The following is a 21,404-nucleotide window of genomic DNA, read 5'->3' as shown; positions in this document are numbered from 1 at the left end:
AACGATCAAAGAATAGGGTTTCAGATGTAGGATTCTGTTGCGACTCATATTGGCAGAGCAATGGTGATCAAAGAATAGGGTTTCAGGTGTAGGATTCTATTATGCCTAACATCGACAAAGTGATGGCGATCAAAGAGTAGGGTTTCAATTACATTTGATTGAAAATTTGAGGTTAAAGAAAGGAAAAAGTAAAAAACAAAAAGGATGGTGGTGGTAACTTGTGGCACTGATGGTGTTGATAATGCACCAAAATCTGAAAAAACCTCATCAATCCTCTTAAGCGTTTTGGATTACCAAAAAGAAGCCACTGAGCCCCATTCACTCTTATAGCCAAACTTTTTTTAGCCAAGCCAAGCCGAAACTTGTTTGGTATTTTCTTATGTTATTTTGTTTATTTTCTTAATTATTTTTTTGGGTAAATCTTTGTTCTAAAAAATGATAATAAAAATAAAAATAATTTCAAATTTTTTTTAAAAAAGTTAAAGATCAATTTTTCTTAAAAATAAAAATTTTTGAAAAAAATTTGAGGAAAAATTGAAATAACAATTTTTCGTAAATAACGTAAATGATATAAAATGAGTTTTAAAGAAAAGTTATAAATATCAATTTTCCTTAGAAAATAATTTTTTTTTGTATTTCTCAAGAAACCTTTTTGATGAAAAGTTAAAAATATCAATTTTTTTAAAATAAAAATTTTAGAAAATATTTTTTTGAGGAAAAGTTGAAAGTATCAATTTTTCTTGAAAATAAAATTTTCAAAAGGTATTTTTTTTTTAAAAAAAAGTTGAGAGTATCAATTTTTCTTAAAAATAAATTTTTTTTAAAAAAATGTATTTCTCAAGAAATTTTTTTAAGGAAAAGTTAAAAAAATCAATTTTCCTTAAAAATGAAAATTTCAAAAAAATATTTTTTTTTCAAAAAAGTTGAAAATATCAATTTTTTTTAAGGTAAAATTTTCAAAAGATATTTGTTAAGAAAAAGTTGAGAGTATCAATTTTCCTTGAAAAAAAATATTTCAAAAAAAATTTTTTGAAGAAAAGATGAAAGTATCAATTTTCTTTGAATAAATGCATTAATCCTTTTTTAAAAGAAATAAAATAAGAAAAAAAATCTTAGGAAAAAGTCAAAGTATTAATTGTCTTTTTTTCTTGGAATTTTTTAAATACTAAATAATCCAACGACGAAGCTCCTACAAGAAAAACAATAGTTTTCTTATATACTCTTGAGGTAAAAAATTTTTTTTAATTTTCTGTCAAATGTATTAGAGTCAATTAAAAATAATTTTTAATAATTAATTATCTAATAAGATTTTTAAGGATCAATGAATAACACGAAATTAAGTTAGTACTATTATTTGATGGGTATGATACTATAACTTTCCTCACATGTAACCATACTTCCAAACCTAATTTTGATTTCATAGACATTGAATCTATCTTTTAAAAATACTTAAGTCAAACTTATGATTTCTTTTTAAAAAGAGACAGATCCAGTTAGGTGGCTAATCATACATAAATAAAAAAATTGGTAACAACTCTTTAAGTCAATGTCTAGCAATAGATCTACGAATTTAAATGTTATGACACATATCCAATAATTTCAACTATAAGGTGTTAACATTTATTTTTATAAAAAAATGAAAATAAAAATTTGTATATATATATATATATTAAATTCCTTAATTAATAAAGGTACATTTTAACTATAATTTTAAACTTAATAGTAAGGGAATTATGATTGTGTTTATTTGCTAAGTGATCTTAAATGAATTATTTTTAATAAAATATTTTTTTAAGAGACTATAGTAATAAATAAGTTACTTGTGTTAGATTGGTATAATTTTAGGGAGTTTCAAATTACATTAGTTATACTGGTAATAATTTAAAAAAAGTAATTTATAGGATTATTAATTATTGTTTACTTTTATTTAGTTAAGTGTTAGAACATCATTTGGTATATTTTATTTATTTCTTTTTTTTTAAATCTAGCTTTTTAATAAGATTTAATTTTATATTCTTTGATCAAAATTTATAAATATCAGAAAATAAAATTTGATAAAATAAGAATAAAAGAAATAAAATCATGGTGGACCCAAAATTATTACTTTTTATTATCATATAGAAATATATTTGTTAGAAAGGAAATGAAATTTTATAATCATTAAAAAGGAAAATAAATGACTATTTTTATTTTGATTTTAAGTTGAATTTTTAAAATTAAGGACAAAAATGATAGTTGTGTTTCATTCTTAAAACTTTCAAAAAAAAATTTCTTTCTTAATAGATACATTTTAATATGATTAGCAAAGAGTAATAATTCTAAATCTATTATCCTAAATTATAATTTTCTTGTAAAAATTGATTTTAGAATCATTTTGATACCATTTTAAAAGGATGGGATTATATGAAAATTTTTAAAAGTTAGAGATCAAAATGAAACTTAAATGAAAGGATCACCAATCAATTTTATGCCAAACAAACACTAAAAATTAAAAAATTATATTCTTAAAATCATTTTTTCTAAGTAATCGGAGGCCCATTGTTCGATGATTTTCCAAACAGAAAGCAAATCACATGCAAATTTGGGAATGCAAAGAACATTGTCAATATGGGTAAACTGCATTTGTAGTTCTAAATCTTTCATTTGGGCTCTATTTTGATCCCTAAATTTAAAAATTTTCTATTATAGTCCCAAACCTTTTAAAATGGTATTAATATGGTTCTCTGATAAAAATATGCAAGAGAATTATAACTTAGGACAATAGATTCAAAATTATTACTCTTTGGTATCATATTAAAATGTATATTTTAAAAAATGAAAAAACTTTAAATGTTTTAAGAATGAAATAAAATTATTATTTTTGCTATTAATTTTAAAAATTCAACTTAAAATCAAGGTAAAAAATGGTAATTTAGTTTCCTTCATAATAATTATAATTCTAGTAAATATATATTGATATGATAACAAAGAGTAATAATTATGGGTCTATCATGATTTTATTTCTTTAATTCTTATTTTATCAAAAAAATTTCTCTATTTATAAATTTTGATCAAAGAATATAAAACTAAATCTTATTAAAATAAAGCTATATTTAAAAAAAAGAAATAAATAAAATATAATAAATGATGTTTTAACACTTAAACCAAATAAAAGTAAAAAATAATTAATAATCCCATAAAATGCTTTTTGTAAATTATTAATAGCATAACTAGTATAATTTGAAACTCTCTAAAATTATATCAATCTAATACAAGTACCTTATTTATTACTATACTCTCTTGAGAAAATATTTTATTAGAAGTAATTCATTCAAGATCACTTGGCAAATGAATGTATTACTATTTAAGTTTAACATTATAGTTAGAGTGTAAACTTTATTAATTAAGTCTTTTAGTATATACAAACTTTTATATTTTTTTTTAGAAAAATAAATGTCAACACCCGAGAGTCAAAATTTTAGGTATGTTTCATTGCTTTTTTTTTTTTTTTGTTAAAAATAATTTCTAGCTTTATTTTTAATAAGATTTAATTTTATATATTTATCAAAATTTGTAAATATTGGGAAAATAAAATTTAATAAGATAAAATAAAGAAAGTAAATAAAATTAGGATAATGAACCCATAATTATTACTATTCGTTGTCATACAAAAATATATTTATTAGACAAAATAAATTTTTTATAATTATTATGAAGAAAATTAAAGTATCAATTTTCTCCTAATTTTAAGTTGAATTTTTAAAATCAAGGTAAAAAATGATACTTTTGTTTTCTTATAAAATTTTTTTATAAAATTTATGTTTTCTAATAAATATTTTAAATTATTTGAGTATATTTCATTTCTCTTTTCTTAAAAATTAAGCTTATATTTTTAATATGATTTTATTTCATATTTTTTTATCAAATTTGTAAATACTGAAAAAATAAATTCTAATAAATTAAAATAAAGAAAATAAACAAATTAGGATAATTAAACTAAAATTATTACTCTTTACTATTATACCAAAATATATTTATTAGAAAAAAATAAAATTTTTATAATTAGTACAAAGAAAAATAAATTATCATTTTCACCTTTGACTTTAAATTAAAATTTTAAAATAATGGTAAAAATGACAGTTCTATTTCATTTTTAAAAATTTTAAAAGTTTTATTTATTTTTTAATAAATATATATTAGTATGATAATAAAGAGTAATTATTCTGGATTTACTATTCTAGATTGTATTCTCTTACAGAATGTGATCTAATGACCATTTTAACAGCATTTTAAAAAGTTTAAAACCATCATAGAATAACTTAAAATTTAAGATTCAAAATAAAATCCAAATAAAATATTTGAAATTAAAAATATACTTTAACCGCCTATTTTGTTTAGTATTTTTGTTGAAAACGATGTAAAAACAACAACTTAACACCGAATTTCAGAAGAGGGCATAGCTTGAGCGACAAATTAGGTGAAGTTTGGTATAATCTAGCTATTTAGTTAAAAATTAGTTAGTCTTTGGTGGGGGTTCTGGTGTGGTGTGGGGACACTCACTGGTGAAGAAAAGATTTACATTACCCATCAAATGCAACAGATTTAAAACTCAGTTTATTTTGAGAATATTAATTTTAAAAATGGATTTTTTATGAGTTAATAAAAAATTAAAATTATATAAATTATCGGTTCATCATTTTTATCTTTTATTTTCTTTTCCCATTTTAGTTTTTATTCAAAAAAATTTGAAGGTACATAAATTTATTATTTAATCTAATATTTAATATTCTTCATTTTATAATTTTATGATCGGAATTTAATATTGAACAATTTCAATTATATAAATTAATTTTTATGACATATTTGTGACATAAATTCCATTAGTTAACAATGCGTTATTTTTTATAAAAAAAAATTAAATTTTAAATTTTAAAATACTTCGAAATTTAAAAGAAAAATAAAATAATTAACAAAAAAGGAAAATTAAAACTAAAATCTAGACTTAATTAGGTCAAATCCTCAAAATCTGTGGAAGTCTTAATCTAGACAAAATCGAATCAACAAACACAAAGGTTTCTAAATATACCACAAAATCTTTTTTATTTACTTCTTAAATTTTTTTTCAAAAATATTAATATATTAAATATCAATTTTAATTTTTAGTAGATGATAAAATATGCTTGATAATTTATACACTCAACCCTTCTTCTTCTTCTTTTGAATTAACAATAGGGAGAATTATATTGCATTTTCAAAAAAATGAGTTTTTGAAAATGCAGTTAAATTTTCCAAAATAAATTTTCAAGAATATAATATAGTTATCAAAAATCCATTTTTGAGAGTATTATATAATTTTTATAAATTTATTTTTGAGAATTATATTGTATTCTCAAAATTTCATTTATGAAATTGACATTATATTTTAAAAAATCTATTTATGAAAATACATAAATTTTTGTTTAAATATATATTTAATTATAAACTCTTAATAACATTTAATTTTAATTTAAATAAAATAAATATATTTAATCTTAAAATAAGTAATACAAATGTGGAAATATTGGAGACTAGTTCTCAAGCAAATTTTTGTTTAAATATATATTTAATTATAAACTTTGATAACATTTAATTTTAATTTAAATAAAATAAATACATTTAATCTTAAAATAAATAATATAAATGTGAGAATAACGGAGACAAGTTCTCAAGCAAGCATGAGCAACTTGATCATATGTGTAAATGAAAAAGATATATTAGTTCTTAAGTATTCATGGACATAAAGGTGTTATTGCCTTGAGAGCAAAAAACCAATAACATGATTTTGTTTATCCAAAAATAAAAAAAATGGTGTTTTTGGTTTTTTAGAATCTCAAAAAAAAAAAAAAAAAGTTTGTGTCATGCATATTTAAAAACATCTATTTCAGTTTTATTCACATATATAATCAAGTAAATGGACATATAAACTTGTATATTTTCAATTAAGTCATTCTAAAACAACTCATAAGATATAAAACTGTTTGAGTAAGGTTTCTAGTGATTAAAAATAAGAAATCCACTTCCACAAGTTCTTAAAAGTTTTTAAAAATAAATATTTTAAGATTTTTCAAAAATAGATATCCGAGAAATTCTAAGGTTTTTCAAAAATTTATTTTCGAAAAGTTTCAATGATTCTTGAAAATTTTCGAAAATGGATATTTTTGAAGTTTTAAAATTTCTCAGAAGTAAATATCTGAGAATTATTGAAGTTTTTCGAAAATAAATTTTTAAAACTCTTTAAAGTTTTTTGAATATCCATTTTCGATAAGCTTAATTTAACTTAAATTCTACCGTAAATTCTAACTTATATTTACATGATTTCAACCACAATTCAACTAAAATCAATAAAAAATAAGATAAAATCTTATATTTAATCATTAAAAAATTAAAAAATACAAGTGATTTGAGATTAATTTAATGGATTAAAAATTTTTTATTGAAAAGTAAAAATTGAAGAACAAAATGATAAAAAAAAAGAATGGAAGTATTTTAATAAAAATAAAAAATTAAGTTTTAAATTTATAATATATTTAAAAGTATATTATTAAAAATAATAAAGGAGATGTAAATAAAATTTCTCAAAATATAAATACCAAATCGGTTGGTACATGTACCATCATCGTTATCTCATTCCCAACTTGTATAATATTTTAATTAATTTGAATAAATAAAAAATTCATGTACGTTGCCACGTGGCATACATACACAAGTCATCAGAAAATCCCCGTACAGTATCCGTTTATATATTCTTTTACTAAATTTCATCAGCATAATAATTTATGAATTTAAAAGAAATTTATAAATTAATAACTAAAAAATGAAAAGAAAAATTGGGGGAAAATGAGGTGCAGCCAATTCAGAGCGAGGTTCTGGCAAAGAGGGAGCCCAATCTGAAATCTTTCTCTGAGAGGAGAGAGAGCGAGCAACACGATGGCGATGCTAGAAAGCATTGTAGTTCTCACCCTCCTCCTTCTTATGTTGCTCCTTATCATCATCGTCATCCTCTTCGCCTTCAAGCCATGGCGCTTCTTCTCTTCCTCCACTCGCTTTCCCACCATCAAGGTACCCTTTCATTTCCTTCATCAAATCATCTTTCCTCTTTTTATTTTTTTTTACGATTTTGATTTATTTTTTACTTAGAGCAATTTTCGTTGGTTTACGAGAGAAATCTATTTCACGAGCACTGATTTAGGTTTGATTGTAAATTTGTGATTGCGGATCATCTCCTTTTGAGCTCAGGTGGTGCTCCATTTTTTTAGGTTTAATTTGTTAATACATATTTTATTGATTTCTGGTAGTTACAAGTTTTTTTTTTCCCAGTTAATTTCGAGACTGATTTACTTGAAGAGTTTTAGGTTGATTCATATATTAGCTATTTTATGTGCAATGAATTGATGCAGCGATTTTAATTGGTAATGTTGTGATTGAACTGAAATGGACTCTGATATGATAGGTTGTTTTTATTTGTGGTTCAGCTTTCAGTCTGTTGAAATCAGTGAACATGCAGTGCAGCTTTGCTTGATTCGTGAAATTGGGGAGATGCATTTCATTTTTTTCCCTTTTTCTTTACTTAGTGCAGGTAGATTTTATATTGATGCTAGAGGAGTAACTGATTTTCAAGTGGATCAAAAGCTGATTGGGGGCGTAACATGTAGTCCATTTTATATTAGCTGTTTGAAATGTGAATTTGAATCATGAATATCAGATATGGCATTTAATATGTGGTCTGTTGTTTACTAGCTGTTTGAAATGTGGATTTCAATCATGAATATCGGCTATGGCATGTAGTTTAGTGGATTTAATGTGGTAGGAAATCTGCTCAGAGATTCATGAAATCTTTTCTGAGTGAGTCAACAATGATTGACGGCTTAATCCTTATTTGCTTGGAATAGATGCTAATGAATGCCCTATACTAAGGGCACCCTCTTATGCTTCCAACTTTAGAAATATATATATGTGCATCCATTGTAGTAGTTGAGAGTGAATGCTTTTGATTTTCGATGCATTGAATGAAAATATTTCTTCAACATTAGCTTTAAGAAGTGCGCTTGGGCCACTAGTCAACAAGACCTTTGTTGATTTGTCTTCTTTGGATGGAAAAATCCAGAGAGAAAAGAGGATAACTTAATTATCATTTACAATTATCTTATAACTCATTTTTTTGAATCTGAGTGAGAAATTTGGTAGTAAATGAAAAGACTAGTTTTCCAAATATTTTAGCTTTTTCCCAAATAAACATGGAACAATAATCCTAAATCACATAATTTTCTGATCTTCCTCTTCATTCCTTCTATCATATACCCAAAAAACAATATTGAATTTAAATTCCAATTTAAAGGAATTCTCTCTTTTTCTCTTCTTTTAACTTTTCTCCTATCAGTCCAAACACGATTTAAATGCATGTGATAGAAGCAAAATTTGGGATCTTTCTTTAAACTCTGCATGTGATAACATTTGTGTGTATTTGTTGTTTGGGTATATTTGTGTATAAATGCAAAACTTGTGATAACATTTGTGTATATTTGTTCTAGTCCTTCCATTTGGTCAAGAGAAATTCATGGAAAGTGTTGCAGATTTGTTTCTGTTTGAAACTTCTGTGATCCTCTTATATTTTGAGAGTGTACATTGATTTGTAGGTTGTTGACTTGGAGAGGCCTCTAGTATCAGATGAAGTAGATCTAGCTCAAGATCAAAACATTGATTTGACAAGAGATTATGATTTAGAGGGAGCATATCACCAAAATGAAGCTCTTCTTCCCTCACCTCATACTCAGGGACCTGTTCACAAACAGCATCTTCCCCCTGCATCTCCCCATTTGGCTCATGGTATTAACTTTATGCATCCATCTTTTGTTGTTTTCTCTTTATAGTTATGCATTAACTATTCTCCTGAGACAGCAAATCCAACTGCTAATGATTTAATTTGCACGGGTGATAGCCTAGTTCTAGCTGTAATATCTGATCCTTTAGATGATATTTTTGGTTGGTCAGACACTAAAGCATTCATTGGTGACGGAGCACATAGTTGAAGCGCAAAAACATGGTAGAGTAGATGATCAAAGTCAAAACTTGAAATTTGGTGTGCAAAATGTTAGAATACCAGAGTTAGGGGTGAAACTGGTTTAGATTGGATCGGATTCGATTCGGTTTTTTCAGATAATGTATAGTATTATGAATTTTTAAAACCCGATCCGAACTGAATTTTATCGGCTCAGTTCAATTTATTGGTTTTTAAATTTTATTTTTTATTTTCATATATCATTTTAATAAGAATTTTTAATATATTTAAATAGTTTTTTATATAAAATAATTATTTTTTAATAAAAATTTTAAAAATATATAAAAACTAATAAAAATATATAATTTAGTTTGGTTCAGTCTTTTTTCGGTTTTTCACTTTCAATCCGAAATCTGATCCGAACCTAATATATGCATTTAATGTCATAACTTAATCCGAACTGAATAAGAAAAAAACCGACCCGAATTGAATCGAACACTAGGGTTTCGAATCTGTTTTTGGTATTTTCAGTTTTTCGTCACCCCTATCCAGAGTTTTTGCCCAAGGCTATCAATGATCAAAGTAATTTCCTTTTTCTCTCATTTCTATAAAGAGTTTAACATGTATTGCACTTTTTCTATTTGACTGAATGTGTAAAGCATGTAATTATATCTTTCTGTTAGAATTGCAGGAAGTTGCCTCTCTCTCGAGGTTGTATCGGGTCCTTCTTGTGGACTTCTTTGTTCTGTGCAGTCAACAAGCACTTCAAGGCTACCATTGACCCTTGGCAGAGTTTCTCCAAGTGATTTATTATTGAAGGATTCAGAGGTTTCTGGAAAGCATGCAATGATAAATTGGAATTCAAATGTAACTTCTTCTAAGTTGTATGATTTGGTTGCATGATGTAGATATGAGACACTAACCGTTTTGAATATGTATGGACTCTTGTAGAAATTGAAATGGGAGCTGGTAGACATGGGTAGCCTCAATGGAACTCTGTTGAATTCTCAGCCAATTAATCATCCTGATTCTGGAAGTAGGCATTGGAGTTACCCAATGGAACTTGCAACTGGAGACACAATAACACTTGGCATGACCTCAAACATATATGTAAATCAATCTACTTTTTCATTTACTTTGTAATACTTTTGCTTCTGAAAATATCAAAATTTCTTGGTAAATTCTATTATGTTCATATGTACTGGATTTTACATGAACCGGAGATTTTCTTTATTCACTTCTCCACAATATAGAATTATTTGCATTTTGGTAATATTTTCTTAGTCAGCAATTTGATAAGATTCTAATAATCAGAGGACATGAGTTTAGAACTGATATCTACTTGTCCTTTGTATACTCTAACTGTCAGGATTATCCAACTTATGCAAAATACCTTTTAAGATATAGTGTTATATGCCACAAGCAACATCCATTTTTGACATTCTAAAAATACATAACCTTTGTGCCCGTTGTCCAATATTTTTAATTTATTCTCAGGGAACTCTCATTTGCTTGTGTTCAATTAACTATTGATAGGCTGTTGACCATAAGATAAAGTCCTCTATGGTTTAATGGGATTGTAGACATGATTGTTTGGTTAACTGCTTTAGTTTTGTAATGGTCTTTTGTTGTTAAGTAATTTCTTTTATGTGCTCATTTTAGATAATAAAATGTACATTTCTGTTCGTAATGCATGGCAATGTTTTTTTTTTGGCCAACATGCATGGCGATGTTGGATTTGCAGCTAAATTAGCCGATTGATTGTTTTTTTTCTTCTGTAACAGGTTCATATTTCATCCCAAAATGAGTGCTTGGTTCCTTTTGGAGTTGGTATGACTTCAGACCCTATGTCATTGCGTCGAGGAGGGAAGAAGCTTCCTATGGAAGATGTTTGCTATTATCAATGGCCTCTTCCTGGCATTGATCAGGTTTTCAAGTTTTAAGTTTTTTAGGTTTTAAGGTTTTCAAGTTCTTGATATTTTTCTTCTTCTACCAAAAGCAATGAATCTGATATTCATGCTAACATTTCAGTTTGGAGTGTTTGGTATCTGTGATGGTCATGGTGGTTTTGAGGCGGCCAAATCTGCGAGCAAGTAAGTATTCCTATTCCATCTTCAGTGTGCTTTCTTGCCAAGGTTTGTAGTTGATACCTATGCCTCATATTTGATTAATGATCAGAGAAACCTTTTCTTTGCATGTATTCTTTATCAGGCTTTGTAAAGTGTATCATAGTCCTTAATCATGCTTAGCAAAGTGTATCATTGTCTTCAAATCTTGTCACAAAGTAATATGAATCTTTTCCCATCTGTGTTTCTGTATTTTGTTGCATTTCTTTAAACTCAGATAGTATGATTTCATGATCTTCTGATATAATAATTGGTATGACTTATTGTTGGCTTGATTTATTCATATAATATTGTTATATATTCTTGTCCTTGATTTGTTAATGCCTTTTGCTGTTATGACATAATAGTTAGTGTAAAAGAAAGTATCAGACTAGACAAACTCCACCCATTGAACCACAACATTTTTCACTCATAAATGCCTTCTAACCATATGATAGATCATTAGTTTTTGAGAATTCTCTTATTTTATAGTATAACTTTGAGCACTCTTCATAACAGGTTTCTTTCTCCTTCCTGTACCTTTCTCTTCCATGATAGCTAGACCGCTTGGTAGCTGACATTTCCAACCATCATCTTCCTACATTAGCCTACATGTTTCTGTTTTATTCTTTCATTTTTAGTAAACAATTGGCAGTCTAGTGTTAATACGAGGGTAAAGTGCATTTGTAGTCCCAAACCTCTTATTAGGTTTCACTTTGATCCCTAATATTTAAATTATTCCATAATAATCCCAAACCTTTTAAAATGGTGTCAATGTGGTTCTTTAATCAAATTTTGCATAAAAATAAGAGAAAACTACAATTTAAAGTAATAAATCTAGAATTATTATTTTTTGCTATCATACTAAAATATATTTATTAGAAAATAAATAAAACTTTTGAAATTTTTAAAAATGAAATAAAACTATCATTTTTGCCCTTAGTTTTCAAAATTCAGCTGAAAATTAGGTATAAAATTGTATTTTAGTTTTCTTTTTAATAATTTTATTTTTTTTCTAATAAATACATTTTAATATGATAGTAAAAAAATAATAATTTTGGGTCCATGATTTTATTTCCTTTCTTTATTCTTATTTTATCAAAATTTATTTTCCCTATATTTATAAATTTTGATCAAAGAATATAAAATTAAATTCTCTTACAAATAAAGCTACAATTTTTTTAAAGAAGAAAGAAATGAAACATACACAAATAATGTTTTAACACTTAATTAAATAGAAGTAAATAATAATTAAGAATTTTAGAAAATACTTTTTGTAAATTATTATTGGTATAATTTAAAACTCTTTAAAATTATGTGAACCTAACACAATAAACTTATTTACTATTATAATCTCTTGAGGAATATTTAATTATAAGTAATTCATTTAAGATCACCTAGCAAATGAGCATGAGTCCCTTGTTGTTTAAGTTTAAAATTATAGCTAGAATGTAAAATCCTTTATTATATACAAACTTTTTATTTTTTTGAGAAAATAAATGTCAACAACCGAAAAGTCGAAATTATTTGGATATGTTTCATTTTTTTTATTAAAAATAATTTCAAACTTTATTTTTAAATGGATTTAATTTTATTTTTTTATCAAAATTAAATATTAAGGAAATAAAATTTAAAAATAAAATAAAAAGAAATATAATCAAGGTAATGGATCTAGAATTATTACTCTTTGTTATTATAAAAAAATGAATTTATTAAAAACATAAATTTTTATAATTATTACAAAGGAAAATAAGGTGCCATTTTTGCCTTTGATTTTAAGTTTAATTTTTAAAATCAAGGGAAAAAATGATAATTTTGTCTCCTTCTAAAATTTTTATTTTTTTTCTAATAAATTTATTTAAATTATTTTGATTTTTTTTTGTTAAAAATAATTTTTAGCTTTATTTTTAATAGGATTTAATTTTATATTATTAAAATTTATAAAATTGGGGAAATAAAGTTTAATAAAATAAAATAAAAAAGAAATAAAATAATGATAATGGACCCAAAATTATTACCTTTTGTTATCATACTAAATGTATATACTAGAAAAAAATAAAATTTTTATAATTATTCTGAAAAAAACTAAAGTATCATTTTATTTCTGATTTTAAGTTAAATTTTTAAAATCAAGGAAAAATTTATACTTTTGTTTCCTTCTAAAAAATTTTATAAATTTTATTTTATTTTTAATAAATACATTTTAATATCATTGTAAAGAGTAATAAATCTGAATCCATTATCCTGAATTGTAATTCCTTCTTATTTTTATGCAGGACCATATTGGTATCCTTTTAAAAAATGTTTGAAATTATCATGAAGTAATTTAAAAATTAAGGATCAAAATGGAATCCAAATGAAAAGTTTGGGACTATCAGTGCACTTTACCTGTTCATATGATCATGGATGATCAATATTATAAATGGTGCTAGAATATTAACTGAATGGTGGAAATTTGAAAAATTAGAATTTTTCACTGTATTTTTCATGGGAACTGTTTAGAAAAGTGAAAGGGAAGTGGAATACTCAGTAAAAAAGCGGGGAAGAATTATTGGAATACTATAGTGCTGAATGGGACATTGGAGACTTATAAACATAATGGAGAGAGCTTTTGTGTATAAGTTAACAAGCGGATGGAATATCATGGTGACACGAAATAGATATCATCATCATCATATCATTTAGCTTCTGTTTTCTTTTGTTCTCTTTTGTTGAGATACATATATATATTTATATATTTGTCAAGAAACAAGTTCTTTTCTGTTGTCTTGTGCTTCTTCTAAATTGGCAACTACCATATTGAAGGCCAGAATTGCTCTGTCATTGTAATATGAAGCTTTGAGTTTCAGATTTAAGGTTTCAAATCTGAAAAAAACTAGCAGTTCTGCCTTTTAGCTGATATATTGATTTTTACATAACTATTTTCCTGAAGTTTCAAGAATTTGATGTCCAGGATTCTGCCTGAGAAGGTTGCTACCATTTTATCTGATTCTGTAAAAAGAGAGAGGGTCTTGTCACAATGTGATGCCTCAGATGTTCTTAGAGATGCAGTCTCTCAAACAGAAGCGTGCATGAATAACTATTATGAGGTTTTTCCCTCACGTATTTTTTCTTCTCTTTGTCCACCTTCTATATGCATTTTCATTGTTGTTTAGTTGGTAAATCTCTCATGGTGCACTGGAATGCTTTTACATATCTTAAGGTCCTTTGTGTATTGTATTTCTTGTTTTATTTTAGTATTAATTTGTACATATGCTGCTGATCTTTCTTGTTGAATCACAATCTTCTTATGCAGGCTATTGCATTTTTTTTCCTTTGACTTTACATGTTCTTTTTTGGTCTTCACTATAATTTAATGGTTTATTTCAATTATGTGTCCTCTTTCTTCTGCCTTCATTGAAGTTGTTGGTTTCCTTATCGTAATAATTACTTCGTTGCAGGGTTGCACTGCAACGGTGCTTCTGGTCTGGGCTGATGGTGATGAAAATTTCTTTGCACAATGTGCTAATGTTGGAGACTCAGCTTGTCTTATGAAGTATGTGTTTCCATTCTTATGGTTCCAAGTAGTCGGATCTGTAGGGTTATCATAATATTTTATGATCAAAGTCTGATAAACAGAGATAAAAATATTGTTCTTTGAGTGTTATTTTATTAAAATGGAATCCCCAAATATATAGAGGAATTATGAACGAAGAAACCCACAAAAATATGACGTAATCATCCAAACATAGAAAGAAATAAAAGACTAAAAACATAAATCCCAGCAAATCTGGAAATTGATCCTGATTTGATACATAATCTGTCAACACTCCCCCTTGAGCTGGAGAATAGATATTTATCATTTTCAGCTTGTCAACAAGAGTCTCAAGCTTGGTTTATGTAGTCCCTTTGTTAGGATATCAGCTACTTGTTACTTTGTAGGAATATAGGTCTTGCAGATCACTCCCATATTAATCTTCTCTTTGATAAAGCCTATCAACTTCAACATGCTTTGTTCGATCATGATGCAATGGGTTATGAGCAATACTTATGGCAGCCTTGTTATCACAATGCAGTTTCATAGGGTATTCAGCTGTCATTTTCAATTCTCCCAAAAGTTTCTTTAGCCAGATAAGTTCACAAGTTCCTTGCGCAGGAGCTTTAAATTTAGCTTCTGCATTACTTCGAGCAACAACAAACTGTTTCTTGCTCTTCCATGTGACAAGATTACCCCAAACCTTCGTACAATACCCAGATCAGCTACTTGTTACTTTGTAGGAATATAGGCCGTACAGATCACTCCCATATTAATCTTCTCTTTGATAAAGCCTATCAACTTCAACATGCTTTGTTCGATCATGATGCACTGGGTTATGAGCAATACTTATAGCAGCCTTGTTATCACAATGCAGTTTCATAGGGTATTCAGCTGTCATTTTCAATTCTCCCAAAAGTTTCTTTAGCCAGATAAGTTCATAAGTTCCTTGCGCAGGAGCTTTAAATTTAGCTTCTGCATTACTTCGAGTAACAACAGACTGTTTCTTGCTCTTCCATGTGACAAGATTACCCCAAACCTTCGTACAATAGCCAGAGGTGGATTTTCTGTCTTCAATTGATCTTGCCCAATCTGCATCTGTAAATGCTTCCACATTTCTTTGTTTATTCTTGTTAAACAACAAACATTTACCAGATGTGGCCTTCAAATACCTTAAGATTCAATACACAGCTTCAAGATGCTCCGCAAATGGACAGTGCATGTACTAACTTACTACACTAACTACAGAGGCAATATCAAGTCTTGTATGAGACAAGTAAATCAGCTTTCCAACTTTTCATTGATATCTCCCCCTATCTATTGGAATTCCTCCTTTCTTTCCAAGTTTCACATTAGGATCTATAGGTGTATCAACTAGCTTATAGCCAGGCATACCAATCTCCTTCAAGAGATCAATCGTATATTTCTTTTGGGAAACAACAGTGCTGTTATTGTTCCTTGCAACTTCCATCCCTACAAAGTATTTTAGTTGTCCAAGATTTTTAAGTTCAAATTCTTTACCAAGAGTCTTCTTTAGCCTATCTATTTCTTCAGTGTCATCACTTGTCAATATAATATCATCAACATAAATGATCAAAATAGTCTTGTTTTCATGTTGTGAGTGTTTGAAAAAAAAAAGTATGATCAGTTTGTCCTTGGCTAAATCATTGTCTCCTTACTAACTTTGCAAAGCGATCAAACCAAGCCTTTGGTGACCGTTTTAAATCATAGAGAGACTTCTTCAGTTTGCATACCTTCATGTCATTGTTTCCTCCTTCAAAGACAGGAGGCAGGTCCATATAAACTTCTTCATCCGGCCCATTAAGAAAAGGCATTCTTGACATCCATTTGGTGTAATGGCTAGTCAAGGTTAGCAGCTAGTGAAAGCAATACCCCTATAGTATTCAATTTAGCAATTGGAGCAAACGTTTCAATGTAGTCCACTCCAAAAGTTTGAGCAAACCCCTTCGCAACTAAGCCGGTCCTTGTGTCTCTCTATTCCACCATCTGAATTATACTTAATAGTAAACACCCATGTACATCCAACTGATGATTTTCCTTTAAGTAACTCCACAACATCGTCTTGTTCCTTTTCAATGCTCTCATCTCTTCAAGTACAGCAGCTTCCCATTCTGGGATTTTTAGAGCTTGATGAATATTTTGTGGGATTTTAGTTACCTCAATCTTTTTTATCATGGCACGAAATGCAGTAGACAAATGATTGTAGAATATATAATTGGACAACGGGTGTTGAGTGCACGATCTAACACCTTTCCTGAGTGCTATAGGCATGTTTAGATCATTAGATGGAGTATTCACTGGTGATGGTGCGATAGGCACAACATTTTCTTATTCAAAATTTACTTGAAGGTCAGATTCTTAACAATGCCACTGGGGCACAAAAGTTTGTACTTCCTGAGGCTGTAGTTTACATCATGAATAAACATGGAACTCTGTTTTTTTGTTGAGGACTAAGCATAGATGAATCTGTCCTTGTTTCCAACTATGCTTCTATTGGTGACACAATAGGAATAGCAGATGTTATAGGAAGTGGAATGGAAAAATCCCAAAACCTATCTTCACCTAGTATCTCCCCTTGAAGAGTTGGTTTTGGGTAAAAGGGTTGATTTTCAAAGAATGTGACATCTAATGAGACAAATGTTTGTTTCATGGATGGACAATAGCACTTATATCCTTTTTGAGTAGGAGAGTACCCAATGAAGATACATTTTATAGCTCTAGGTTCTAGTTTCCCACGAGATGCACTTTTATTGTGAACAAAAGATGTGCAACCAAAGAATTTTGGAGGTAAAGAATTAAACAACCTAGTTTGTGGATATGATTCAAGTAACATGTTCAATGGTGTTTTGAAATTGAGAACTCTACTAAGAAGTCTATTCATCAACTATGAGGATGTTAAAATAGCATATCCCCAAAAAACTTAGGAACATTATTGGTAAACATGATAGCATGAGCAACTTCTAATAGATGACTATTTTTACGTTTTGCAACCCCATTTTGTTGGGAGGTTATAAAACAAGAACTTTGGTGAAAATTCTCATTTTCTTTTAAATAATCACCAAGTATTGAATTGAAGTATTCCCTCCCATTGTCTATGCAAAAAATTTGGATTTGAGCTTGAAATTGTGTTTGAATCATTTTTTGAAATTGCTGAAAAATTGCCTTAGCATCAGACTTGTCTTTTAATAAGTAAACCCAACAAGCTCATGTGTGATCATCTATAAAAGTTATGAACCATCTAGTTCCAGTTATGTCATCTTCCCGTGAAGGTCCCTAGATATCACTATGAACTAAAGAAAAAGGTTTAGAAAATCTATATGGATGACAAGGATAAGAAACATGAGTGTGTTTGGCAAGTTGACAATTTTCACAATGAAAGGAATGGACATCTTTAGTCTTAAAAAGAGAAGGAAAAAGAGTTTTTAGATATGGAAAACTAGGATGTCCTAATCTATTGTGCCATAACATAATTTCACTAGAAACAGATTCACAACTTAGAGCCAAAGCTTGTTTATTCGCTTGTTGAGGATCCTCAAGATAGTACAAGCCTTTATGCTCCTTAGTATTGCCAATTATCCTCCCCGAAAGTAGATCCTGAAACTCGCTATATGAAGGATAAAAGTTAGCCACACAATTCAAGTCCTTTGTCAATTTACTAATAGACACTAAATTACATGCTAAATTAGGAACATGAAAGATTGAAAATAGTTTCATATTATAAACTTTAATGTTTTCTTTTCTAGCAATGGAGGATAGTGATCCATCAGCAATGCAAATCTGAAGGTTTCCAGGACATGGATTATATGTTTAAAACAATTCATGGCATCCAGTCATAATCCAAAATTTCTTGGAATCTGATTTTGCACCCAAAGCAGAGAGATAGTTACCTTTTGGTGCAATTGTGCACTTCGGAGTAAGTGTATGAATTGGTTCAGAAATCACCTCTGATCCACTCTCTCGAGAGGCACCAATTATGGTTGTTTTGGACATTAGAAAAGAAAAAACAAGGGCAAACCTTGCTTTGATACTATGAAAAACGGAGATAAAAATAATGTTCTTTGTGTTATTTATTAAAAAGGAATCCCCAAATATAGAGGAATTATTTACAAAGAAACCCACAAAATCAGGACATAATCATCCAAACATAGAAAGAAATAAAAGACCAAAAATATAAATCCCGACAAATCAGGAAAGTGATCCTGATTTGATACACAATCTGTCAACAAACTCTATCATGTGCAGTCTTGAAAGGAAGCCCTGCTAGGCAAGCAGGGTAGCATGGGGTTCTATTGACGATAGTTATCATTACAATGGCTTTGATCATGGCTATTCATAGGCGTATTTGAGAAATTGTCTGCTATCCTTAGGTGATATTGTAATTCATAAGTTAAAAATATGGGATAGGTTGCTGTTAGGAATTTGTGAAGAAAGCTAATGGCATCTGTCAGAAGTTACTTGTGTTAATTGCTGTCATTTTAGTCTTTGATTCATATAATTATGACTTTATATTGAAGTACTTATGATAATGACCATTGTAGTGTGAATTCAGTCTGTTGTACTGTCATATCACTGTCTTACCTCCTGCAGAATTTTCTTACCATTTTTCTATTCTTTCATATAATTTTTGTTATCCTGTTTTACTTGTTTCTGAAAATGAAATTGGTCAACATAATGATGCCTCTAGTGTTGTACTTATGATCAAATACAATTTTAATGTGATAGTGTGGGAGGTAAGCAGATTAAGATGACAGAAGACCATAAAATAACTAGTTATTCTGAAAGACTCCGAATTGAAGGAATAGGGGAACCATTAAAAGAGGGGGAAACACATCTATGTGGTAAGTGCAAATTTCTGTATCTAATCATTACAGTCAGGACTCAGCAGCATCACAAAATCAGGGTACATCATTGCATGATTGATGACTTGTTTCAGGTTTGAACCTCGCTAGGATGCTTGGAGACAAGTTTGTGAAACAGCAAGATTCACGCTTTAGTTCTGAGCCTTATATAAGTCAAGTTGTGCATATTAATCAATCAAGTGGGGCATTTGCAGTACTGGCAAGGTGATTCCATTGATCTTTGCCATTGTTAAAATTTTTGCAGCAAGATTCCATTTTTTTTATTTACATTTCTTGGTTTAGCTCGTTTTATATGATCCACTGTGGTTGGTCAGTAAACCATTTGTTTTGTCGACCTTTCTGGACCTGTCTGTTATGAAAAATGCTTCAATAGTAGTAATTGGTTATACTCTTGTTTGTATTCTATACTTTTTAGCCATTTTCTTGGTAACACTGTTGAACTGCGGATCTGATTTGTGCATTGATTGCAGTGATGGCTTCTGGGATGTTGTTAGCTTTAAGAAGGCAATTCAGTTAGTTGAACAGGTATTATGTTGAAACATAACATACCCTTTCTTGCAAGTTTGTTGCTGCATATCAATTTTCCCTTTTACCTAATGTAATTCACTAATTTTTGAACTTTTGGACTGCACAGACGAGGGAGAGTCTTTCGACAGATGAGGAGAATTTAGCAGAGAAGATTGCTAATGTTTTGTTGAATGAGGCTAGGAGACTGCGAACAAAGGATAACACCTCTATTATTTTCTTAGATTTTGACAGACGAAGCAGATCTAGAATATCTTGTAAAGTTGATTCCTAATATGAATTTCTAGGGTTTTAGTGTGAAATTGTGATTTATTATTTCAAGCTTATTATCATTTTTTTTTTTGAAGCTTCTGTGCTATTCAAGTTTTCATTTTGCAATCCTCGTGATGATTGCTGCTTCAATTGAACTTACCTTGCAGTTGCAGAGATCCTGCTTTCTTGTTAATAGATTATGTCAGCCCAACAATTGTTACGCGGTCAGCAATGAGAGGATTTTCATTTTTTATTATATCAAATTTAAATTTGGGTTTAATATTTCTTTGGTCATGGACATTGTTTTCTGAAAACTCGGTACTAAAAAAATAAAAATTTGTAATTAAATATTTGAATTTTTATTCCGTTGAGTACTTTGATCCTCGGAACTATTATCATTGGTTAAGTTGCTTATGTAGCACTAAAACTCAATAAAATCATAATATGTATCAAAAATATTCACTCATTGTTACATTATGTTATGTCAGCATTAAACATTTAAAATTTTTTTAAAAAATTACAAAAATCCATAAAATTTAAAACAAATTAAAAAATTAAAAACGAATCTTAAAATTTTCTAAAAAGATGAAAAGTAAAAAAAAAATTTCCAAAAAATTAAAAAGCAAACTCAAAAATGAAAAAAATTGTAAAACAATTTCTGAAAAACTAAATAAAAAAAAAACTAAAAACTAAAAAATTCTATTAAAAAAATATGAAAAATAAAATATTAAAAAGATATTCAAAAATAAAAAGATTATAAAAAAAAATCACATAGGGTCGACCTTCATTTTCATTTTTTGTATTAGTTTTTTCAAATTTTTATTTTTGAGATTTTTTTTGTTTTAATTTTTAAAAACTTTTATGATATTTTCTTTTTTACTGTTTTATTTTTTGAAAATTCTACAAATTTTTTATTTTTTTAGGACTTTTTTAATTTTCATACTTTTTGAATTTTTAGGGTGTTTCAATTTTTTTTTCAGATTTTTTAGTTTTTTTAGTTTTTTTGGATTTTTTAGTGTTTTTTATTTTTTTAGCTTTTTTGAATTTTTTATTTTTGAATTTTCATATTTTTGAATTTTTTGATTTTTTAAAAAAATTTCAGTTTTTTTCATTTT

General features: G+C 27.8%; 1 protein-coding gene across 1 annotated transcript; it reads left to right on the top strand.

Annotated features, from left to right (window-relative positions):
- The first annotated feature begins 6,791 nt into the window (after window positions 1–6,791).
- On the top strand, window positions 6,792–20,379 carry LOC111291267 (protein phosphatase 2C 70-like). Its single transcript, XM_089745210.1, has 12 exons — window positions 6,792–7,077; window positions 8,652–8,841; window positions 9,705–9,880; window positions 9,965–10,123; window positions 10,798–10,941; window positions 11,045–11,106; window positions 14,072–14,207; window positions 14,559–14,653; window positions 19,376–19,491; window positions 19,587–19,716; window positions 19,983–20,037; window positions 20,147–20,379. Exons 1-12 carry the CDS (start codon window positions 6,946–6,948, stop codon window positions 20,309–20,311), a joined length of 1,560 nt encoding a protein of 519 aa, XP_089601336.1. The 5' UTR covers window positions 6,792–6,945; the 3' UTR covers window positions 20,312–20,379.
- The last annotated feature ends 1,025 nt before the right edge of the window (window positions 20,380–21,404 follow it).

Source organism: Durio zibethinus, chromosome 16 (genome assembly GCF_047325235.1).
Source record: "Durio zibethinus cultivar Kanyao isolate XHJ-2024 chromosome 16, ASM4732523v1, whole genome shotgun sequence".
NCBI lineage: Eukaryota > Viridiplantae > Streptophyta > Magnoliopsida > Malvales > Malvaceae > Durio > Durio zibethinus.
This window is presented reverse-complemented; position numbering and strand designations above follow the sequence as displayed.

Bases quoted from the DNA above. Each gene is read 5' to 3' on its own strand.
- LOC111291267 (XM_089745210.1), top strand. From the start codon at position 6,946: ATGGCGATGCTAGAAAGCATTGTAGTTCTCACCCTCCTCCTTCTTATG. The intron at 11,107-14,071 runs GTAAGTATTCCT...TTTGATGTCCAG, and splicing joins GCGGCCAAATCTGCGAGCAA to GATTCTGCCTGAGAAGGTTG. The intron at 20,038-20,146 runs GTATTATGTTGA...TGGACTGCACAG, and splicing joins CAATTCAGTTAGTTGAACAG to ACGAGGGAGAGTCTTTCGAC.